Here is a 20,195-nt window from a genome sequence, read left to right on the forward strand (position 1 = left end):
AGTAGTTCCTTTAAGTTTAGTCCAAATGGTAATAGAGATTAAAGGAACATAAAGGTGATGAAAACAATGAAACAATGTAAAACTGCTGGTATGCACCAAACAGACAAACTGGACAGATGTTTGTGGGTGGGATACATTTATGAGCAGGTGCACATTTTGTCCTCAAAGTGGATGCATAGCAAGCATCAAAAGCATAAGGATTTTAAGTTATAGTCAAATTGTAAAGGCAAAATGACTCAAGTACTAAAGCTGCAGATCTTTTTGGGTGCAGGTTCAGCATCTCGTTAAAATGGTCCAAGGAATCACTGAGGTAAAACATCCACATGGCTGAAATGCACAGGAGGAGCTCAGGGACCATATCAGCTACTGTAAACGAGTTTCCTTTACCAAAGTGTGCAACATCCGGTTGCCGATCAAGTGACTCGTGATGCAAAAAAAGTGCTTCCATTTCAGTTTTGCAAGATAAACTAACTTTGATAAGGTAAAAAAAAAAAAAAAACTCATTCTAGCACCAAAACTTTATATCAACAAACTAGTTTGTTTGAAATTGCCGTGTTTTCATCAAGCAAATTTATTTCCGAAATGTCAAATTGTACAGTTATATAGTCAATGGAAGACACTCAAATTGATGAAGTTTGACAGTGCAAAAAATGAAATCATTTTAATCTCAAGAGTTATTAATGAAGCAATAATACACAAATATATTGTGTCGATTTTCTCCCCATGTAGAAGGAGTGTGTTGCTCTTACCCATCATGATGTCTTGACGGCCATTGTCTAAATGTCCCTTAATTGAAAAGTGTCCTTTGAGCAGGTCGATCACGTCCTGCAGGGCAGGCTGACCTCTGGAGGCAGAGCTCTTCTCACCTGGGGTTTTGGTTTCGGTTTTTCCACAGTACGTTTGATGAGAAGCACGATCCAGAGAGTCGTCTGACGTTGTGGAGCTACCACTTAAATAAAATATATCCTGAGTCCCAGGCCTCACGGTTACACTGACAGAGTCAAAAAACAGGTCGGTCTCCTGACCTGTTATCAGGCCTAGCAAAGACTGAGGGACCAAAGACGGGTTTATGTCCAACCCCTGTAAAGACTCAGGAGCCCTGACCTTGACGGGCACCAAGGACAGATGTCCTGTCACGGGATCCTGCCAAAAGAGGTAATTGTTGAAAATACCACAGCTGTTGAGGTTAGTGGATAAGGGGGAAGAGAGACTGGGAAGGGAGACTTCAAGGAGGGAAACATCAGAGAGAGCTGAAGGAGAGTCTTCGGGTATTGTGCTGGACGTTTTGGAAGAGGTGCTCATGACTGTGTGAAACTCAGTCAGCTCTTCTGAATGCAGATTGGCTTTAGAAGGAGGGACATCTAGGCAGCTTCCTGCAGCACCAACACTGCTCTTCGTCAGTCTGTCTGCTGTCCTGCTAAAGAAACAATCTAGTTAAGTTCTGAACATGTTGTGGTGTTGTTAGTCTTCTTTCTCTCCAACAAAGGTTGCTATGAAGTTAAGTTTGCACCAAATTTAAGTAGATTATCATTACATTCACACAATATATTTCTGATGTCGTACCCTACAGTGACAGATCCCAGATGCTGGGTCTCCTCCTCCTCTGTTTCCCTTTCACTGGTCAGGATGATTGGAGTGAAGTGTGTGGCGGTGGAAGTGAAGGCTTCTGGGAGCTGGAGTTCAGGATAGCTGTGGGGAACAGGGCCAGGCACAGGAGCCAGTCGGCTCTCAGTGGCCATGGGCACAAAGCCTACACGTGGTTACAACAATCCCAGACACAATATCAGTGATATTGTCTCATGCAATGCACACTGCTCATGTACAAATAACACTTTTAAAATGTGTTGGGTGATCTGCTGCCATGGTAATGATCATGATCTTATTTCAGGCAAAAAGAAACTACAAACGACACAGAGAAATGTCTGCACAGCCAGAACAAACTTCTTGCTGTGCTCACATTGCTATGCAGTGTCTTGCAAAACCTTTTATTTATCACCAAATATTTTTACATTTCATTACTGTAGGACACATTCATTGTATTTTATTTGGATTTCATGTGATAGACTGACGGAAACTGGCACATAAACACACAAAAATATATATTTTTTCACAAATACAAATTGTGTGGCACACTTTTGAGTTTAGCTCTGAGTGGATGTCTTTGGATCACTTGGTTCAGCTCCAGTTTCTTATAGTGTGTCTCTACCAGCTCTGCATAACTAGAAGAGAAATTTTATGCCCATTCTTCTTTGCAAACACGTTTAAACTCAGTAAGACAAGATGGACAACAACCGCGAACATCAACACAGTTTCTCATCTGGACTTAGGTCTTTTGAGGCTGTCTTTCTGCTGAGTCAGTGTGTTTTTTGTTTCAGGATTCTCCTCTACATGTTATCTCCTTGGCTGCACGTTGAGGTACGTGTGTGTCACACTCTTTCTAAGTTCAAACGATGGATTGAACAGAGCTCTAAGATGTACAAGGACTGGGAAATTGCTTTTTAAACAAACTTTATTTAAACTTCCTCTCTAACCTCTCTGCTATGTTCCTTGGGCTTTGTGATGCCGTTTGTTCATTAAGATTCTCTAACAAACCTCTGAGGCCTTCGAATCTATGCTGAGATTCAAGTGGACTGTCAATTTACAACCAACAGACTTCTGAAGGCCCTGGCTGCACCAGATTTTAATTAGGGGTATCAGAATAAAGGAGGCACAAAATAAAAAGGTTGAAATTTGTCGCGTTCTAAAATGATGTGAAGAAAAATCCAGTGGTAGGAACAGCTTTGCAAGACACTGTAAAGGTTTGTTGCATTTTAGCGCAAAGTTCTGTATATTGCATGAGGGTCATTGGTACTGAAGTAGGACCGTCATACCACTGTTTGGTCGGGGCTCATCAGTTGAGCTCTGATTATTACTTTCACTCAAATCTTCAGTATTGTGGCCTTCTGAAGCTGGCTGGAAAAAAGAGACACCATGACAATAAAGAACGACGCTGTCAATTAATGACACAAAACAGATAACTCTGACTCTGAGGTTCAAATAATCCCAGGAAATGAACACATAAAACTGCAAAGTTGCAGAAAAGCTTACCGGGTGAACTCTGCTGATGAGGTTCCCCCAGACAGTCTCAGCGCTAATCCCCTGACGAGAAAGATTACAGATGCAGCTCTGTGGAAAATAAAAAACAATAGAGGATTAAAAATATATGCTCCACTGCTAACCAAGATGGATTTGAACCCGACACAAAATAAAATGACTTTTTCATCACAATTCCAGTTTTACTTTTTTTTTTTAAATTTAAGACAGGACATGAGCAACGTAGGAGGAACAGCTGTTTAATGTCAGTCATTTACTCATTTATCAGAGATTATTACATACCTGCCTTACATGACATGTATGTTCTTTTGTATTTCTTATTTTGAAGACTGGCAACCAGAAATGGACCTCTTTCACATCATATATATTATCCAAAAAAGCATTTACATTTATTTACAATAACTTTTAGGGGCTTAGAGTAAATGTTAGTGTAAAAAATGATTCAGCTTAACGTTAAATAGAAGCAGAATAAGATAAATGTAAGAATAATCTCCTGAAACACTGTTTCACAGTGTCAAATAAAACATTATCTTGCTTTTCAAGCTCAGAGAACATTTGCGTGGCTCCAGGACAATCATTATTCCGAGTAAAACCTTTTTTGCCATGACGATGGTTGGCCTCTCCATGGGAGTCCTCTTAGCCATCTCCAGGAGGAGTCTCTTCATCTTACGAGGCATCGCCAGCTTCTGATTTGGTGATAAGCTGAACTTGGCTGACGCCCAGAGGATCGCAGCGACCCCATACACACAGACCTGAGAACACATAAGTGATGAATAAATATCAAATAAAAATCTTCAGCTGGAGCCAATAACCAGTTAATTGTACAAAAAGGTAAAACCAGCTCTGACAGACAGACAGACCTTCTCAGTTACAATACCGTGTTCCTGATACTCAGGTGCAAGAAAAAAACCATCATGGGATTCTGTGAAGAAGACGCATGAAGTCAGCATTTCATCTGAACGACCTCCAGACAAGTGGAAAAAATAAGAATCATAGAGTAGCTGACAGTATTACTCCTACCGACGGTTTGAGGTTTGAGAAAAATCACTTCTCCTTTGCAGTTCACATAAACTGTGTCCAGGCATAAATAGGCTACAGACGAAGAGAGAACAAGAACCAATCATTCTCCTTTTGACTGCCATTCCTCCTACAGACTGAATTCATCAGACAGTCTTGTTTCAACACAATTTATTTTACTATTTTTATTAATGTTTTTTCCCTGTGTGGTCTGGTGGTCTAGTAACATTTCACTGGCAGTTTCACAGTCATGTCTTTGTGCAACGACAATAAAATAAGTTTCAGTTTATCAATCCGGCAGCTATAAATACAACCAAAGGCTGATGCCCAAATCACACCAACCTCTGGTACAGTTTACTGTGCTTGTGTGGTTTATGAATATTATCTTGTACGACATAATGACTATAATGGTGCTCAACGTTAAACTAGAAAAATGTAATGTAATTTAAGTTTATTTGATAGGAGCACAAGCAGATAGACAGACTGAACAGAACAGCAGCCCCATGTTTGCACGACTTGTCCCTAGATGGGCGTGTGATAGATCACATCAGCAGATTCAGATGTCAGGATGGAATCAGCATTGGAGCATAATTCTTGTCATTGAAAGATCTGGAAATTTAACACAAACAGGAAAATAATCACCTGGAAAGTCAGTGTAAGTTTGCAGTGAAGACAGGCAGGTGTAACACAAAGCCCACAGCTCATTAACCGTAAGCCTCCGTCCACAAAGAGTCAGCAGCTCCCTGAGAGAGATCCACTGGTCAGGAAACGAGAACAAACAGAAAACCATGACTTAGTACCTGAGGAGTTCAGCCTGTTGGTCTGGCAGGTCCAGTTAACAGGAGGATTAGCATATGTGTCATGTAAGAGGTTCTGAATGGACAGGTTGCAAAAAAAAAAATTTTATCTGATGTTCAAGCTTCAGTGAATCTTGCATGTGTTTGGTGGGGATAGTTCAATACAGATCGGTGTGTACCTGTTTTTAGAGATTGCCATTACTGACGTGTCGGACATAACAAAATGTAAAAGAAGCTAAAAGAAGAATTGGTTAGGTAACATGCAGAATGCTTCATGGAAAACTAACACTTAAATCTGGCTAAATGCTCATTACTAAACCCTGGTGGTGAAAGGATCAACTGGAACAGAGAATCTGCAGTAAAACCTGGAAAAGTTCATCCAAAGTCTATCTATTCTTCATTGGACATTTATCCATGACAAAAAATTAGTCTGTATAATGAAAGCCTATATCCCAAAAGACTAAAATCCCTAATTGTAATATGTTTTTAGAGTCAATTTGTTTCTTTTGACTTCACAATATGCACCACTTTCTGTTGTGTCTATCACAAAAACTCCTAACAAAACACAATGAAGTTTCTGGTTTTAGTATGAAAAAATGTAAAAATATTTTTGCAATGTAATCAACGTGCATGCATCATAATGATGAGGGTTTTCTTTGTTCAAACAGCCTCGTTTTCAGGAGACTAAATAAGTGTCTAAAACATATGTGAGTAGATTCAGTGAAGCAACATCAGGTTCAGAAAAGTGAAAACTTATCGTAAAAGTGACTAACCTCATCCTGAGACTCTTCGTTCAGGCACAGCATGCTTTTGGTCATGTAGTTATAGGAAAGGGAAATGTTGGGTTTTGTCGCGCTCTCATCCTCTAAAGAGTTTTGTGCCGTCTCCAGTTCCCGACAGGAGGCACAGGAGACGACCAAGTCCTGGATACATCCCCGTGACATGGGCTGGACACAGTCTTGAATATTTATTTCTTCTATGCAAGAGTCTCCACGATGGGTTCCTTGTGATCCATCTTCCTGATCCTGAGTTCTACAGTGAGGGTAGGACTCACAGGACTTCCCCCGGTTTAGTCTCTCCAGTCTGTTACTCCACATAGACTTTGAGTCTAGATGTTCATCAGCTCCTATTTCCGTGAGGTCAGAAACAGGAATGCTGATATCTCCGTGAGGTGGAGTGGAGACACACGGGGGATTGTTGGAGTCCGGCACCGAACAGGAGCGATTAAGGACTCCCCTTGCTCCTCTGAACTTCTGCTGGGATCTCCTCTTCACTGGGGAGCTGTTGTAAGACCGACAATCCATCTCATCTGTCAGACTCATGCCGTCTGCCTCACCGCTTTCCATATCCTCGGCCCATAGAGAGGAATCCCAGGCCCCACACACCTGCAGGAGGAGAGCACTATCATTCATTTCAGCTGTTCTGAACAGATGAAATAAATAGTTTCTAGGCAACACCACTAAGAGAATCGGTGAGTTTTATGAATTAACTAACAACAAAGTAATAAGTTCACAATAAAAGAGGGAATCTCTTGCTTGCACATGGCAAAGTTGCAATGCAACTTGATAAAATGATAAATGTTTTATCATTTTTAAGGAAGTCAGTTTCAGCCTGGTTTTCCTGGAGAGGAAAGGACCCATGTAGATGTGATTAACTTAGCTTGCAGCTGAAAATCAAGGAAGTTTGTGGTATCAAGGCAAACACACAGTAGCCAGCTTGGAGTGCAATAATTTATCATTTAAATGTCACAAGCCTCCAAGAATCACATGAACTTGTGAAAAACAGATTTCTGCCTTATTGGTGCCTCTATAGAAGTACACAATGCCCATGAAATACTCATTTTGGTAACAATCTGAACTTAGTGGCTGTGCATTATAGGAAAGACACAGTTTCCTTTAAAATCATTCTAGCTTTTACCAAAAACTGCTACCTGCTGTCTGGACACACTGTTTGACCCAGAGGTGTCAGAAAGGTCTTTGGTCTTATCCTCTGAGTTTAGTCTTTTCAAAAGACATTTGGCTTTGGAATGATGCCATTTTTCCTCCACAGATTCCTCCTGTTCTTCTGCGGATGCACAAAGACACAAATCAGAGGCCAGAAAATCACTTTGGGCAGCAAAAAACCCTGGAATAATAAATATAAGAACCTTGAATATTTGAAACTGATTCAATGGAGAGCACTCTTCGTCCAATCGAAGATAACTTCCGGCACACGGTAGCGGAAGATGTCTGAGACAGCTGCTCTTCAGCCAGCAGCAGAATATCCTGTGGGAGAATCGCATCATAAAGTCTGCAACATTCAGAAAAACACATTTATTCTGTGTTTTTTTTTTTTTTTTTAATAAAATTGATAGTCTCCGTTTGAAATTTGATAAAACATACTTCAGTTTTATCTGGACTGCTTACCAAGATAGAGTCCATTCAGCTTATGGCAAATAATAACAATAGTTAATTACCTTTTTATTATAATACGTAGTCTAAAGATTATTTTGTGATTCAAATGTGCTTAATTTTGGATTCTTGATTTGCTGAAACAGAACCAGGCTGTAAAAAGTTCCCTCCCCATCTCTCTTTAAGCATCAAACTGATTTGCACTTACGTTTAATTTCCACTTGGTGCTGCTAAGGAGCACCAAGCAATAAAATAACAAAACTCACAGTAATGAAAAACCTCCTGGCTGTTTTAAAGACAACAGTGATTCATCAAGACTGACTACAAGGAAGGTTTTCATCTTGGATCAGTAGAGACTCATCAATCAAAAATGCAATTTTCACTGAAGTTAACAACAACAATAACACTTTTGACTTTTCATGTTCTTATATGCAATTCGGACATTGATGCTAGAGTGAGGCATCTGATCTGTCAGCCCGTCTCTGTCAGTGTTTTTGCACCTCCAGCTCAGGTCTGTCGTCAGGCTTCTCCTCCTGCATCTGCTGCAGCAGACTCTGAAGTTCTTCTCCCAGTTCAGCCTCCAGCTCTGGCTCTATGACAAATTTCAGTGCAGCGGAAAGTGTGGAGCCCAGAGAGAAAATGTGGCCCTGCAGCCAGAGTCAGAGAAGCACCAACATTTGAATATTGCAGAATCCTCTTGCAGGTTTGGGTGGCATACGTCATGTATCATTCCTTTTGATAAAAGAAGGCTATGACACCGTCAGTAGATTTAAAACAAACACCTCCTGCTTATGCTGACATTGTTAATGTTAGTTTGCTGTGAAAAACAATGGTCATGGCATTTTTTGCAAATGTTTAAAAGAGCATGAAATCTCACGCCATCAAAGCGACGGGACATTTCTCATCAAAGTGAAGTTTATCATGACAGCATGACTCCCAGCATGACTCTGTCTGCTGGAGCAGATTAAAGCTATTTTCACAAACCCCTGATATGAAGGTCAGTCATTCAAGCTTAACAGCCTGTAATATCTGTGTTTGAGACTTTATTTGTAACTGAGGAAGGAAGTACAGTGGATTCCTGCTTATTGTTGGTTCAGTGTTCGCAGATTCATTCATTCATTTTAATCCAAACATTACTGGTATAACATTCCAGTCTATAAGATTACTCCTTTAGCTTTGACGTAGTCTTTTTAACCCATTTTCCTGATGACAACTAGTATCTGATAATATTTAATTATCATTAAAACAGATTAACAAGATGAGCTGAAACGACTTTTCTCATCTCATCTTCATCTCAAAATGATTCCCAAGTTCAGTTCACATTGATTTTCTTTTGTGGTTTGTGTGTTTTTTTTAATTTTACTACCATGAAAATAGAAAAGTATCAAAGTTCTCAAACACACAAAACAAGGCTGGCTGGGTTATAAAAATTTCAAACACTCGCCTAAGAGAAACTGTAGCAATCTGAAGGAACAGCAGTAACATTTCCTTGAGCAAAGAGATAAAATCCCAGAAGTTTTGTGAGCCAAACTTAGAGACAGAACTACGGAGCTTCGCAGCTGCAACTGTTGCAGAGAGAAGAGAAGAAAAACTCCTCCACAAAGTGTTGACCTTGGGAGCGGATGTTCAAACGCAAACTCCGTTTTTTCTCTTTCGAAACCAGAAGAGTTGCAGATTGAATGGAACAAAAGAACATTTCAAATGCAGCAGCTATTTTCCCAAGGATGAGAAAATGTAATTTCAGGATGTTTGACAGCATTTTGTTGTGAAACAAAGTCAGACAATCGCAACCTCTCTAGAACGTTTACCATTAACTGTAGATAAGTTTGAAAGAAACTGCACTGATTTTTTTATGCTTGTTAGTGTACATAGTGCAAACTTTATTATTAAAACAGCTGAACAGGATGCCAGATCTGGCAAAATTAATTTATGATCTGTTACAGTTCAACATCTGGAGCAGTGGTTCTTAACCTTTTTTGAGGTACCGAACCCCCCAGTTGCATATGCGCATTCACCGAACCCTTCTTATTCCAACCCCCCACTCACAAAATACTTTGCGGTATTCTGATTTAGTAATATAATTATATTAGCTGTGTTACCACCCCCACGCCACTAGAGGCAGTAGCAACCCCAAAAAGATGCGACTAAGGAGCAGATTTAGACTATAGAATTTGGTAAAAACTGTGAGTTTTGCTGAAGTAATTAAAGACACAAGTTCAAGTCCATGCTGAGAGTTGAACTCCTTCAATCAGGGCTCCTCCGCTGCACTGATTAGCTAAGCAATGTAACTTCATCCTCTGGAGCAAGTGATGGCAAAGCGGGGCGTCATCACGACTTTACACAAGTGTGTCTTTACCTCCGCGGCAGAGGCTCCGCCGAACCCCTGAGACCATCGATCGAACCCAGGTTAAGAACCACTGGTCTGGAGTGACTTCAAACTGTAACAATCACAGATTCATGTTGCTTTGATCTAATCTATGTATAAAGCCGTTCTGGTCTGTGCTGCAACTTCCAATAACTGAACCTGCAGGAGCAACCAAGGCTGGAAATTGTGTTTGCGAACAACGATAAATATTCCTGCTGCGTAACTCAAACTGAACAGATTGACAGACTGCGGAGGATTTGCAGTAACACTGTGATCCCACAGGAGTAATGCTCATGCAAAACAGGGATGACCCTCTCAGCATCAAAGCAGCTGATTACATAAAAAGGCTGCATTGAATCCCACAGTGAAATGATACAGAAGAAATAGACCGGGTGATATAAAACATTCCAGGCAATTAGGCTGCAGAGAAACTAGGTTAAGGTTAGCTTAGATGAAATGCAAGAAATAAACCTCAGTAAGGTGAATGGCTGATAGCTTATATTTAAAGAAGCTATTTCCTTTTCGTTAAAATTTTTTACAAAACATGCACCTGATTGTGAGTTACGTGAGAATGATGTGCTGTGACGACACATCTCTCTTACCTCGAATGTGCTGCCCGTGTTGTCAAACTCCGGAGGGACAAAGGAGCAATCTGGATCATCTGCAGGTCAAAAACATCCAGAAACGTCACTGTCACGCATGTCTGGACTCTGCTGCACAGCAGCATCACATCTGGGGGAGAACTGGCATCTTTGAATGTAAATCCTGGCCTGTTCCCTTCTCACAACTAATGATGGCAACAATACAGAACTCTTAGACTTATGCATGTGCTTATTTAGCCACTGAAGTCCAATGAAACGGGAGCTGCTTCTCTCAATTTGCATAATTCATGTGTGATGGATAATCTCCAGATAATCTCCGGGATCAGAATTTGAAAGGGGGTGAGCAGGAATCGGGTGCATCCTCCTCCTGAAGTGGGTCAGAGCTCAGACCTGCTGCAGCATACAGGTGCATAAGCTCTCTGTGCCTCATCTCAACTGGAGAAGGACATGAGAGCAGTGGAAGAAACGAGGGAGGATATGAAAGAATGACAGGGAGTAAAGTGGGTCATTGAGTTCGGCTCTGGGCTACAAAGAGCAGAAACTCTTCTTTCACATTTTTCATTTGACTTTAATGTTTTATTCCCCAGAATTCTCTTCTTTAACTTTATAGTTTTAGCTTCTTTCATAAAAACATTTAATCTTTTCTCTCTCCAGTTTTTCCTCCCCTTCCGTCTCTCTTTACAGTTTCCTCCTTTGGTTCTTTCTCTTCTTTTTGTCACCAGTTAAGATAATCTTTGCTTTCACATTCCCAGTAATCTCATGTTTCTTCCTTTCCTTTCAAGTCTTTACCATCCTCTCCTCCTTCTCCATTCATTCGCTCTTATCTGCTTTTCACTTCAAGGAACGTGACTGTGTAAGAAGTAGTGGAAGACACATGTAAAACCACTGTAGCTAGGAAAAAAATTGTAATACGCTGCAATAGTCATCAAAGAAGAGAAATAAAAATAGTCATTGAGCGTGAAGCCGTTTATATCAGGTTGATGGAGTGTGAGTCATGTGTGCCTCTGGCATTTTAGCACAACAGGTAGGATGAGCTGAGCAATCTACCAGATTCAACACACTCTCCCGATCAGATCTCCCACGGCGCTCCGCCGGTAGGAGTTTCATCCAAAATGGAACAGCTTGCAATGTCAAGTCTCATGGGGAAAGTTAACAGTTATCTGTTATCCTCTCTGCATGATGACTACGAGGACATTTTGTTGCTCTGACTCCATTTGCATGATGTGAACAGCGCCGCAGCGCCCACATACTCATCCCGCCACCTCCCTGGTGTTACTGCAGTAATTAATCAGCTGAAATGAATCGTGCTGATATGTCTTAGTGGTGAGCTAATGGAAATCTGGAGCCTCCAAGGTCAGAGTTGCTAGGGTGTTCAAAGAATATTGGTCATTTTAAAGTGAACATTTCTGTGTTTTCTTGGGTCCCTACTGTTACAATCCAAATGTGTTTCCAAATGTCCAACATCTGCAAACGCCTCAATGTAATCACATACCAGATTGTTTTCTTGACAAAAGAAATATTTCTATGCTGAATACATCTGAGATCATTTACAGAAAAAGGATGCAGCTAGCACTTTGCTACAAATATCAAAAATGTAGAAAAAAGAGGACTGATATTCTCCTAAGAACCAAAACAGTCTCTTTATTGGAGAGAATAATCGGCCATTGATTGTGATAACGATTATGATTGGAGTTTTGGTTTAAATGAAAAACAACCAAGAGCAGATGGAAATGGATACAGATACAGTTATGGCAGGACATTCAACTAAGGAGTCAGCTACATAACCGCTGAGACGACTATCTGGTGTTGTTTGTGAGCATAAAGTTTATCAGATTACAATATGCGTTTTCTTTTCCTGTGTTTTTTCTTCTTTTTTTTACTTTCAATATGACTTCTGGGTGCGACAGACTGGCGACCTGTCCAGGGTGACCCCGCCTCTCGACGGAGACGCTTGCTGGAGAGGCACCATCAACCCTCCCGACCCCACTAGGGACAAGGGTGCATGTCCATTAATTGGGTGCTGGATTTTTGAACATTCAAGCTACTCTTAGATAACTTTCCTCTTAATTTCCTCCTTCTCATTGGCTGCAATATACAAATCTTACCTTAATTAATTGAATGATTGTGTTGTGCAATTATGCTCAAGGTTGGTGTTACAAACTTGAACAAACTTGGCATATTCCCTCATCAGTGACTTTCAGCTGCATTTTCTTTTTTTCTTTTACGCTCTTTTACCTGTCACATAAAAATAAATACATATATATAACTAATGCTGACTGCACCCTGGAACAACTTTGAAAAGGAAAAATTACAGAATGATAACTTTTGCTTTGTGATATTTCTACTAAACGGACACAAAGGGAAACAATGCAGCAGAAGTCATGTTATTATGACTTTCTCCTCTTTAACATCTGACAGAAAAAGCAAATGTTCTAATAGGTCAACACTAAATAATTTAGAGCACCAGATATTCAAACGATCTCTGCTGTGTGCATGTATTGCATCCAGGATGTGTGATGTATTAGTTTAACAGGTACTATCTTTGCTAAGCAGTGTGTTAGTATGAATAGATGACTAAGCAACGCAGCATGACTGCTGGCTTTATTGAAACGGTTGCCACAACAACGATTCCCATGGCAACCTACGTTCACCGAATCAATGCTTATCAATTTCTGATGTCTGGAAGCAAAGCATGGAGCAGCAGAGTGTAACACGTGTGATGTGCTGATGTACGTAATGTGAGAGGAAAAATAAAATGAGCTGAAACATAAACAGGAACAACACAGGAAGTGATCTGGAAGTTCATTTAAAAAACTTTGCATATGTTGTGAAATTGGTAAACTAATTTTGAGACTGTTCTTCAATCAAAAACTAGATTTTAACCTGGATAAACTTAGATTTAGAGTTTCTATTGCTGCATTTCTGATCAAGTCTGTTATGTAATATTGGAATAAAGCTTACTTCTTGTATAAGTGTTATGCACTAACAGGCACGTAGGATTCTGCAGCCCACATATTGGCTGTACTACAACTGGAAGCTATATCTAGTATGTGTGTAGGATTTATCCTCCAAACTTAAACTGTCCAAAGAAAGTATCTTTCAAATAAGTACAAAGAGCGTTGCATGCAAAATATTTCAGAAATATGACAAAAAAAAGAAAGAAAATCAAAAACATTATGTGTTCTGTTGCCTCACCGCTTAGCTGCTCCATGAAGCAAACATTCCCATGAGCGTTGAAGGCCAGAGTGTCTGGTGTTATACACAGGGTGTAGAAGAGGTGGGAGGGTCTGATGCTCTGCAGGGCCAGAACACACTCTGCACACACGGCCCAGACCTCCTCCTCACTCAGGCAGCTGTCCCGCAAAGAAAGGATGTCGGCCAGGGAGACGTTTTCCTGTGGAGGTAAAGAATGTTCTGGTAAATAAAGAAAGAACAGCATCCAGCAGGGCATGCAGCTCCTGGCAATCACTGCTTTAAACCGTTCATTAGAGCCGACTCAAATACAACCCATCAATTCAACTAAAATGAAGACCAAAAACTGGAAAGTTAAAACCTATGACGCTTTTTACTCTGCGATCCAGACTGATGCTGAGGCTAAAGGTCATTTTATACGTGGGTTTTTTAAATACTGGGGAGATATTAGTCTCTGCAAAAGCAGAACAGGGAGCATGAGGGCTCAAACACCACAACTCTGTCTGAGCAGTGCATGGGACAGTTCAAAATGAACAAAAAATGTCAGGTTGAAACGAGTTTGTTTTATTTCTTTAAGTATTCAGTCGTTTTATGCACAATCAAATTAAATTCTTATTCAAAACTTCAGAAAATGCCCCATTTCACAGGATTTGTTCTTGGCAGAAACATTTGTCTTTTCTAATGACTTTTACACTACTGATTAGAAAATGTTTTTTTGTTTTTAAATGTGGAGACTAAATTTTTACAGTAAACTGTTAATTCAATTAAATAGAAAGGTCATCGACTTTAATTGAAAGCACTATAGAATAGATGGATTAATTACAGTCTTACGATGCACCTAACCAGAAGTTGTTGCTGCCAGGGAAACGTCCAGAAACCTGAATCAGAGCCAGAGTATCCAAAGAGCTTTATTATGTTTTCACCATTTATAGGAGGATGAGCCTCTTATATAATTGAGTTCCTCGCTATGATGAACAAAATGGCAGTATAAAAAAAAAGTTGCACCTCATTTAAATCTAGTTTCTCCTATTTTAAATTCATATTCCTGAAGGATACTAAGCGTATAATACTGTCTGTTTGGCGGGACGGTGGGGGAGTCACAACATCTAAAGAGCTTTTTCATATAAATCCAAACAGGCCCAATATAAAACAGTTATGTACAGCTAAATGACATTTGTTTTAGAAAAGAAATCAAACCAGCTCAAGGCGTCCAAGACATCTAAAAGTCGAAAGTCATGATAGAAAAGTCTGCAGTTCAAACGTGGAGAATAAGGTGGAGACTTGGGTCCATTGAGAACTAGACAGGGATTGAATAGCACTTCGGTGAGCTCAGATAATCATTAATTCACACATCATCAACAAATGTTAATGTATGCTAAATTCAGGAAGCATTTAGGTAAATGTTGTCATTTCTGCTCTTGTTACTGCGGGCATCGTTACTCAGCTGTTTTAGGAAGCATAGACATAGACAACAACACCAGTAGCCTACAGGCTACTTGTTAAGCTTAATGTGCTGTATTGATATTACCTAACTTTACCTGCATCCAGCAGTTTTACTCAATTCAGTCGGTTAGTTTGGGGGAAAAACTGAAAAGTTCTTTGCGTTTTGCCCTTTTGCTGCCATGATTCAAACACACCTGCGCAGCTCCGCACAGCAGCAGCAGCAGCAGGTCTCCTTCACTGCCGCACAGGTGTAAACCCAGCGCGAGCGTCAAGGCGCTCATGTTGCGTTTAAAGGCGGCTCGGAAAAACAGGTTAGCACAACGGATGAAACAGTTTTAACTGCTGAAAAAAGTGACAGAGGACACAGATATGGGAAGTGTGGAAGCCCCTACTCTATCAAATTGACAGAAATAACAGAGAGTTGGCCATTCTAAGGTAAAAACCCGGCGCATACAGCGTTCATGTTTTGTTTTTTTCATCCAGACGGCTTCCCCGCGCCCCCCCTGCAATGGCACGGCGCCCCCTAGGGGGCGCGCCCCACAGTTTGGGAACTTCTGCTGTACTATAATGATGCAGCCGTCAAACCTCAGGACACCGTCTGTCATGCCACTCAAACTCCATAAGTCTGAACCTCGTCACATCAAGGTTTGAAGTAGTCAGAAGTCCAAGTACAGATTCACTTGGCTCAAACACTACAGCAACATGTAGTCATGGGTGTGTGTGTGTGTGTGTGTGTGTGTGGGGGGGGGGTGCGTGCGTGCGTATGTGTGTGTGCGTGTGTGTGTGTGTGTTTGTTAGGGGGCGGGGGGGTACTCTCAATGGGGAGAAGCAGCACAACCAACACCCTGTCACCTCCATGGTCTGGCTGCTGACTCAGCCACAGCTAGCTGCCGTCTAGCCAACACTTTGTTCCCAGCCAATATTTACATATGTGAACCATATGAGCAACAACAAGACCATCACAATGTAACACAAATTAATTCAGCACACAGACTCAATGCAGACCTTATCCAACAATCACTGTCTTTAGGTAAAGTAGAGGACCTACTTCATCTTGTTCTGTGTTGCAAATATGTGTAAGAAGCCACAAAACCAATTTAAATTAGAGGTTTTTAGAAATACATTTTTCTTTGAATAACTACTTCATATATTTTGAGCCTTTGTGCTCAGGTGTCATCACTCCATTGATGTTTGTCCAAATTCTTTTAGTTCCACCATCTCTCCTTGTCTCAGAAATAACAAAAACTGTGACTGAATATTATCACTTCAGTTATTTATGATGTTCAAGAAGATTTTTCTTGTAAATTACCTCTGACAAATTGACGAAAAACAAAAAGTGCTAACACTAGAGTCAGAAAAGATCGCAATTAACAGAAATATATGTGCTTACACCTCTCTAAGATACACAGAGCACTTAGAAGCAATGACCTAATTTTGAAACCAGATGCAGGAAATCGAGTATTTTCTGCAGGGGACAATATTTGTTCTTCTAAGAAAAATGATGCACATACATAAAGTGCACACACTCACTATCTACACACCCACACTGAACACGCTGCATCATCTGTGATCCATTACCAAATGGCACCATTTACCCTGGCAGGCGCAGTGATCCCAGAAATCCCAGGCAGCATCCAGCATAATGCAGAAGTCTGATTATTACAGGATCGTCTGTAGGCTCAGAACACAAAGGCTGGCCGTCACTCAGACACCGGGGTGGATGTTTGGAGAGTAAAGTGTGTCACGAAGCAGTCACTGTCAAATCCTCCACCCAGCACTTGAACACGAATTTTACACTTTTTCCAAGACAAACAATTAAAGCATCTCACTAGTGGGCTTTATTTAAAAAATCCTGCCACCTACATTGCAGGTCTCCTTTGGAGTCCCATGAATAACATTTGATTAGAAATAAATATTTAACATATTCACAGGAGGCAGCAGGTTGTTAGAAAATGCCAAATTTGTGTGATCAAGTTGTGTGGAGAGAAATCACAGGGCAGAGATGAACCACTTCATGCGGTAGCAGCAGGAGCAGCATCACCAGAAATAGATAGCTTCCCATGAGGACAGTGCAGGGGAACACTAGTCTCTCTCAGCCTGCTCAACTTAAATGTGTTAGCCTACATAAGGCTCCCAGCAGCCTCACGCTGCGCTCCAGATCTTTGACCTTTGGGAGTGAGAGGAAGGGAAAGGTCAGCGTTCTTGAGGGTCATTGTTTTCCACACAAAGCCAGTTATGAAGTTTTACATTCTTAAAGTTTGTCCTGAATTAAGCAGGTGAAAGTTCAATGAGTAGCAAAGCTGATAGTTTACTCCCTGAACTATCCCAACAGAGGAAAATACTTTGTTTTTCTCTTCATGAGTTCCTAAGACTATATTTAGGTTAAATTGATCCCAACACAATCTTTTGGTTCATTTCACTTGTACAAAATAATAATAAAAAAATTTAAAAGAAGTTGCATTTTCAAACTTTTACTGTTGAGATGATTAAATAGCCAAATAAATAGGGCTATAGTGATACAATAATTTCACAATACGATACGATACGATACGATACAGGATATTCTGCTCATGATACGATATATATTGCAACATTCAGCAAACGATACAATTCAATACACTTTTGCGATTTTCTGAAAGATTTTAGAGAGACAGAGTGACATTTTGTGACTGTTATAGAGTTGGATTGAATTAATTTAACTGAAAACTGATTAAAAGCACCAACTGCACAATACCTGGCTCTGGTTGGACACAGACTTAAAGTCGACAGCTGGACAAAGTGGTGAGAAAACATGTTTCTTTTAATTGAAACAGTACAAACTGTAGCTTACATGCATTTGTAAAGTAAATAAAGTGCACCAAGTACCTGCTCTGAATAGTTTGATACCTTTTTAACCTTCACTTAACATCTGAAGGAATCACTCTAAGCCTGATGACCTAATCACTCTCCTGGCGAAGCAAGCAGTGAGTGAGCAAGGTGACAGTTGGATGTTACGATACTTGTGGTTGAATATAGATTTTTTTCTAGCAAAGAAAATATCGCTATATATCGCAAAATTGATATTATTACACAGCCCCACAAATAAAGCAGTCCTAAGCTGGCTTGCTTTCTTGAACCCATATAGAGCTGGTTCCAACATTAGCCCTGAATAAACACAGGAAACACTTTGACAGGAAAAACATGACAATGTTTGATCCCTACTGCTGTCCTTAAGGGTTTGCATAAAACAGAAATAAACATATTAATGGCTTACACTGGTAACCGTTAGCATACTTGCTGATTTTTGAGGACAAGAAGGTGTTTGACTTTGGTGTAAAATGTCAGTCCTTTCTGGCTGCTGAAGCCAATTTTATGTGAAGCAAGAGACTGTCCCATATGTGCTGTAAGTAGTTTCTAAATTCACACAAAAAGTTTAGATTTGAATCAGTTACATGCTGTGTAACTCACAGCTACTGAAACCCCAAAATTCTGGTTTTCAGACAATTGAAATATTAGATAAGGTGAATTAAAAAGTACAAGAAAATATGTCAATTTATGTAGTTTATATACTTCGTCTACATGCTGTTCACTCTCTGCTGTACAATAATTTATTGAATTTCTGTAGAGTTCAGGTCAGTTTACTGGTCAATCAAGCTAAGTATTGCCATGACCATCAACGTAAGTATTGGTACTGAGAACAGCTGCCATGTTGTGTTGGAAAATGAAATCAACATCTCCATAAAGCTTGTCAGCAGAGGGAACAGGAAGTGCTCAAAAACACACCAGGAAGGTGTTTTCCAAACCCCTGCTGGGTTTGTTTAAAATGCCTTTTTGCTTCCAAACACCTGATGTAAATGAGTGGGAGGTTTCAGACACCTGTGATACTGACAGGTTTAGGAGTTTCAGCCCATATCTTGGGAACATCTGTGCATCGCTGCTCTTGAAGCTCAGATCCCGACCAAACTCCTGACAGCGCTTTGCCTAACAGTTTTCTCAATGTGGTGGTTATCTTTGCTGCTTGTGACCTTTTTTCTGCCATATTTTTCCTTCCTTCCCATTAACATGCTTGCATTATTATGCTGTATAAATAGCCAGAATCTTTAGCAATGCCTCCTCTGGTCAAGTCAGTAGTCCTCCTCTTTGGTTATGTAGGTCATAAAAATCATTTCTGATCTTTGTTTTTTCACTGTAAATTATAATATCCAAAATAGAAATAAACACTTAAATTGTATTAGTCAGTTTTTAACTCATGTATGTGAGTTTCACTTACATAAATTAACTTATCCATGATGTATCATACATACTTTTTTTTTGTTATTTAGTCGTAAATAACATCACACCTTAAAAACCAATTCCAGTCAAATCCACAACCTCACCTCATCTTCCAGCAGTGGAGGGAGATGCTCCAGATCATAATATCCATCTCTCTCATCAGCTTTCTCCAAGTATGTGACAGCAGCATCACTCCCGGAAGTCTCCATTGCACCAACTTTGATTCCCTCAAGGAGCGCAGCGAATCGCAGCCCAGACAGCGACGCTTCCAGCAGAGACAGATGGCATGTCTGAGCTCTCAGGACAACACCGTCCTCTGAGAGGGAGCTCGAACACCCGCTGCCGGTCGACTGTCTCTGTGGGACGCTGGCGTCCAAATGAGCAACCCCAGAAAGATGTAAAGTGCAGCAATGCGTCCGCTCGGTGCGCCTGCAGCGCTGCTGCTGCTGCTGCCGGTGGCGGGGGCGCTAGCCGGACTCTGAGGCTGTCACGGCTGCAGCACCGCCTCAGAATCGAGGCGAAACATTGTGTTTCATCCTGAGCCTCGGATGGATCTTTCCCTGCGTGTGCAGGAGCCAGAGGAGGCGGAGTGGAGAACGCTTCTGCCTGGATGCCACAGTTGGCTCTTCGCCCCCGCTCACAGTAGCCTCCAGTTTGAGTGACTCATATTTATCACTTAGTCCACATTATCTCCACTTATCCCTGTGATCATGCTCTGCTTGGGGTGTTGTTTGATTAATGTGCGCATATATGTTGTTTTTTTCACTGCTCATATTTTTTACATGTAAAACACTAAAGACTTTCTACTTAATCATAGTTCCCTCATGTATTTGTTTGGATGATATTTATTAGGAAGTTTGATCTGACAATAAAAATTCAGCTCGGTTATAAAGAGATCATTTCTACTGCAACATTTCCCAAAATACACCTACTATAAATTAAAAAAAAAAAAACTGAAGAAAAAATACTAATAGTCTAACTAACATCTAATGTATGACGGCGTATTAGGGCCACTGTAGACAAAAAAAGGGGAAGTGAATTTATG

General features: G+C 40.5%; 1 protein-coding gene across 1 annotated transcript in view; it reads right to left on the reverse strand.

The window, feature by feature from the left end:
* The window catches only part of kndc1 (kinase non-catalytic C-lobe domain containing 1), a 45,171-nt gene extending 25,401 nt beyond the window's left edge, over positions 1 to 19,770 (reverse strand). The window contains exons 1-15 of the mRNA XM_017308827.1: positions 19,255 to 19,770; positions 13,460 to 13,658; positions 10,265 to 10,323; positions 7,798 to 7,944; positions 7,054 to 7,171; positions 6,835 to 6,971; positions 5,681 to 6,292; positions 4,753 to 4,867; positions 4,114 to 4,185; positions 3,954 to 4,015; positions 3,687 to 3,845; positions 3,088 to 3,165; positions 2,871 to 2,952; positions 1,564 to 1,750; positions 608 to 1,414 (exon numbers count right to left, since the gene is read on the reverse strand). Of these exons, the coding sequence (XP_017164316.1) occupies positions 608 to 1,414; positions 1,564 to 1,750; positions 2,871 to 2,952; positions 3,088 to 3,165; positions 3,687 to 3,845; positions 3,954 to 4,015; positions 4,114 to 4,185; positions 4,753 to 4,867; positions 5,681 to 6,292; positions 6,835 to 6,971; positions 7,054 to 7,171; positions 7,798 to 7,944; positions 10,265 to 10,323; positions 13,460 to 13,658; positions 19,255 to 19,359 (2,939 nt within the window). The 5' untranslated portion in view covers positions 19,360 to 19,770. The remainder of the gene's footprint in view (positions 1 to 607; positions 1,415 to 1,563; positions 1,751 to 2,870; positions 2,953 to 3,087; positions 3,166 to 3,686; positions 3,846 to 3,953; positions 4,016 to 4,113; positions 4,186 to 4,752; positions 4,868 to 5,680; positions 6,293 to 6,834; positions 6,972 to 7,053; positions 7,172 to 7,797; positions 7,945 to 10,264; positions 10,324 to 13,459; positions 13,659 to 19,254) is intronic.
* Positions 19,771 to 20,195: the final 425 nt, after the last annotated feature.

The sequence above is a fragment of the Poecilia reticulata genome, linkage group LG15, assembly GCF_000633615.1.
Source record: "Poecilia reticulata strain Guanapo linkage group LG15, Guppy_female_1.0+MT, whole genome shotgun sequence".
NCBI classification, from domain to species: Eukaryota; Metazoa; Chordata; class Actinopteri; order Cyprinodontiformes; family Poeciliidae; genus Poecilia; species Poecilia reticulata.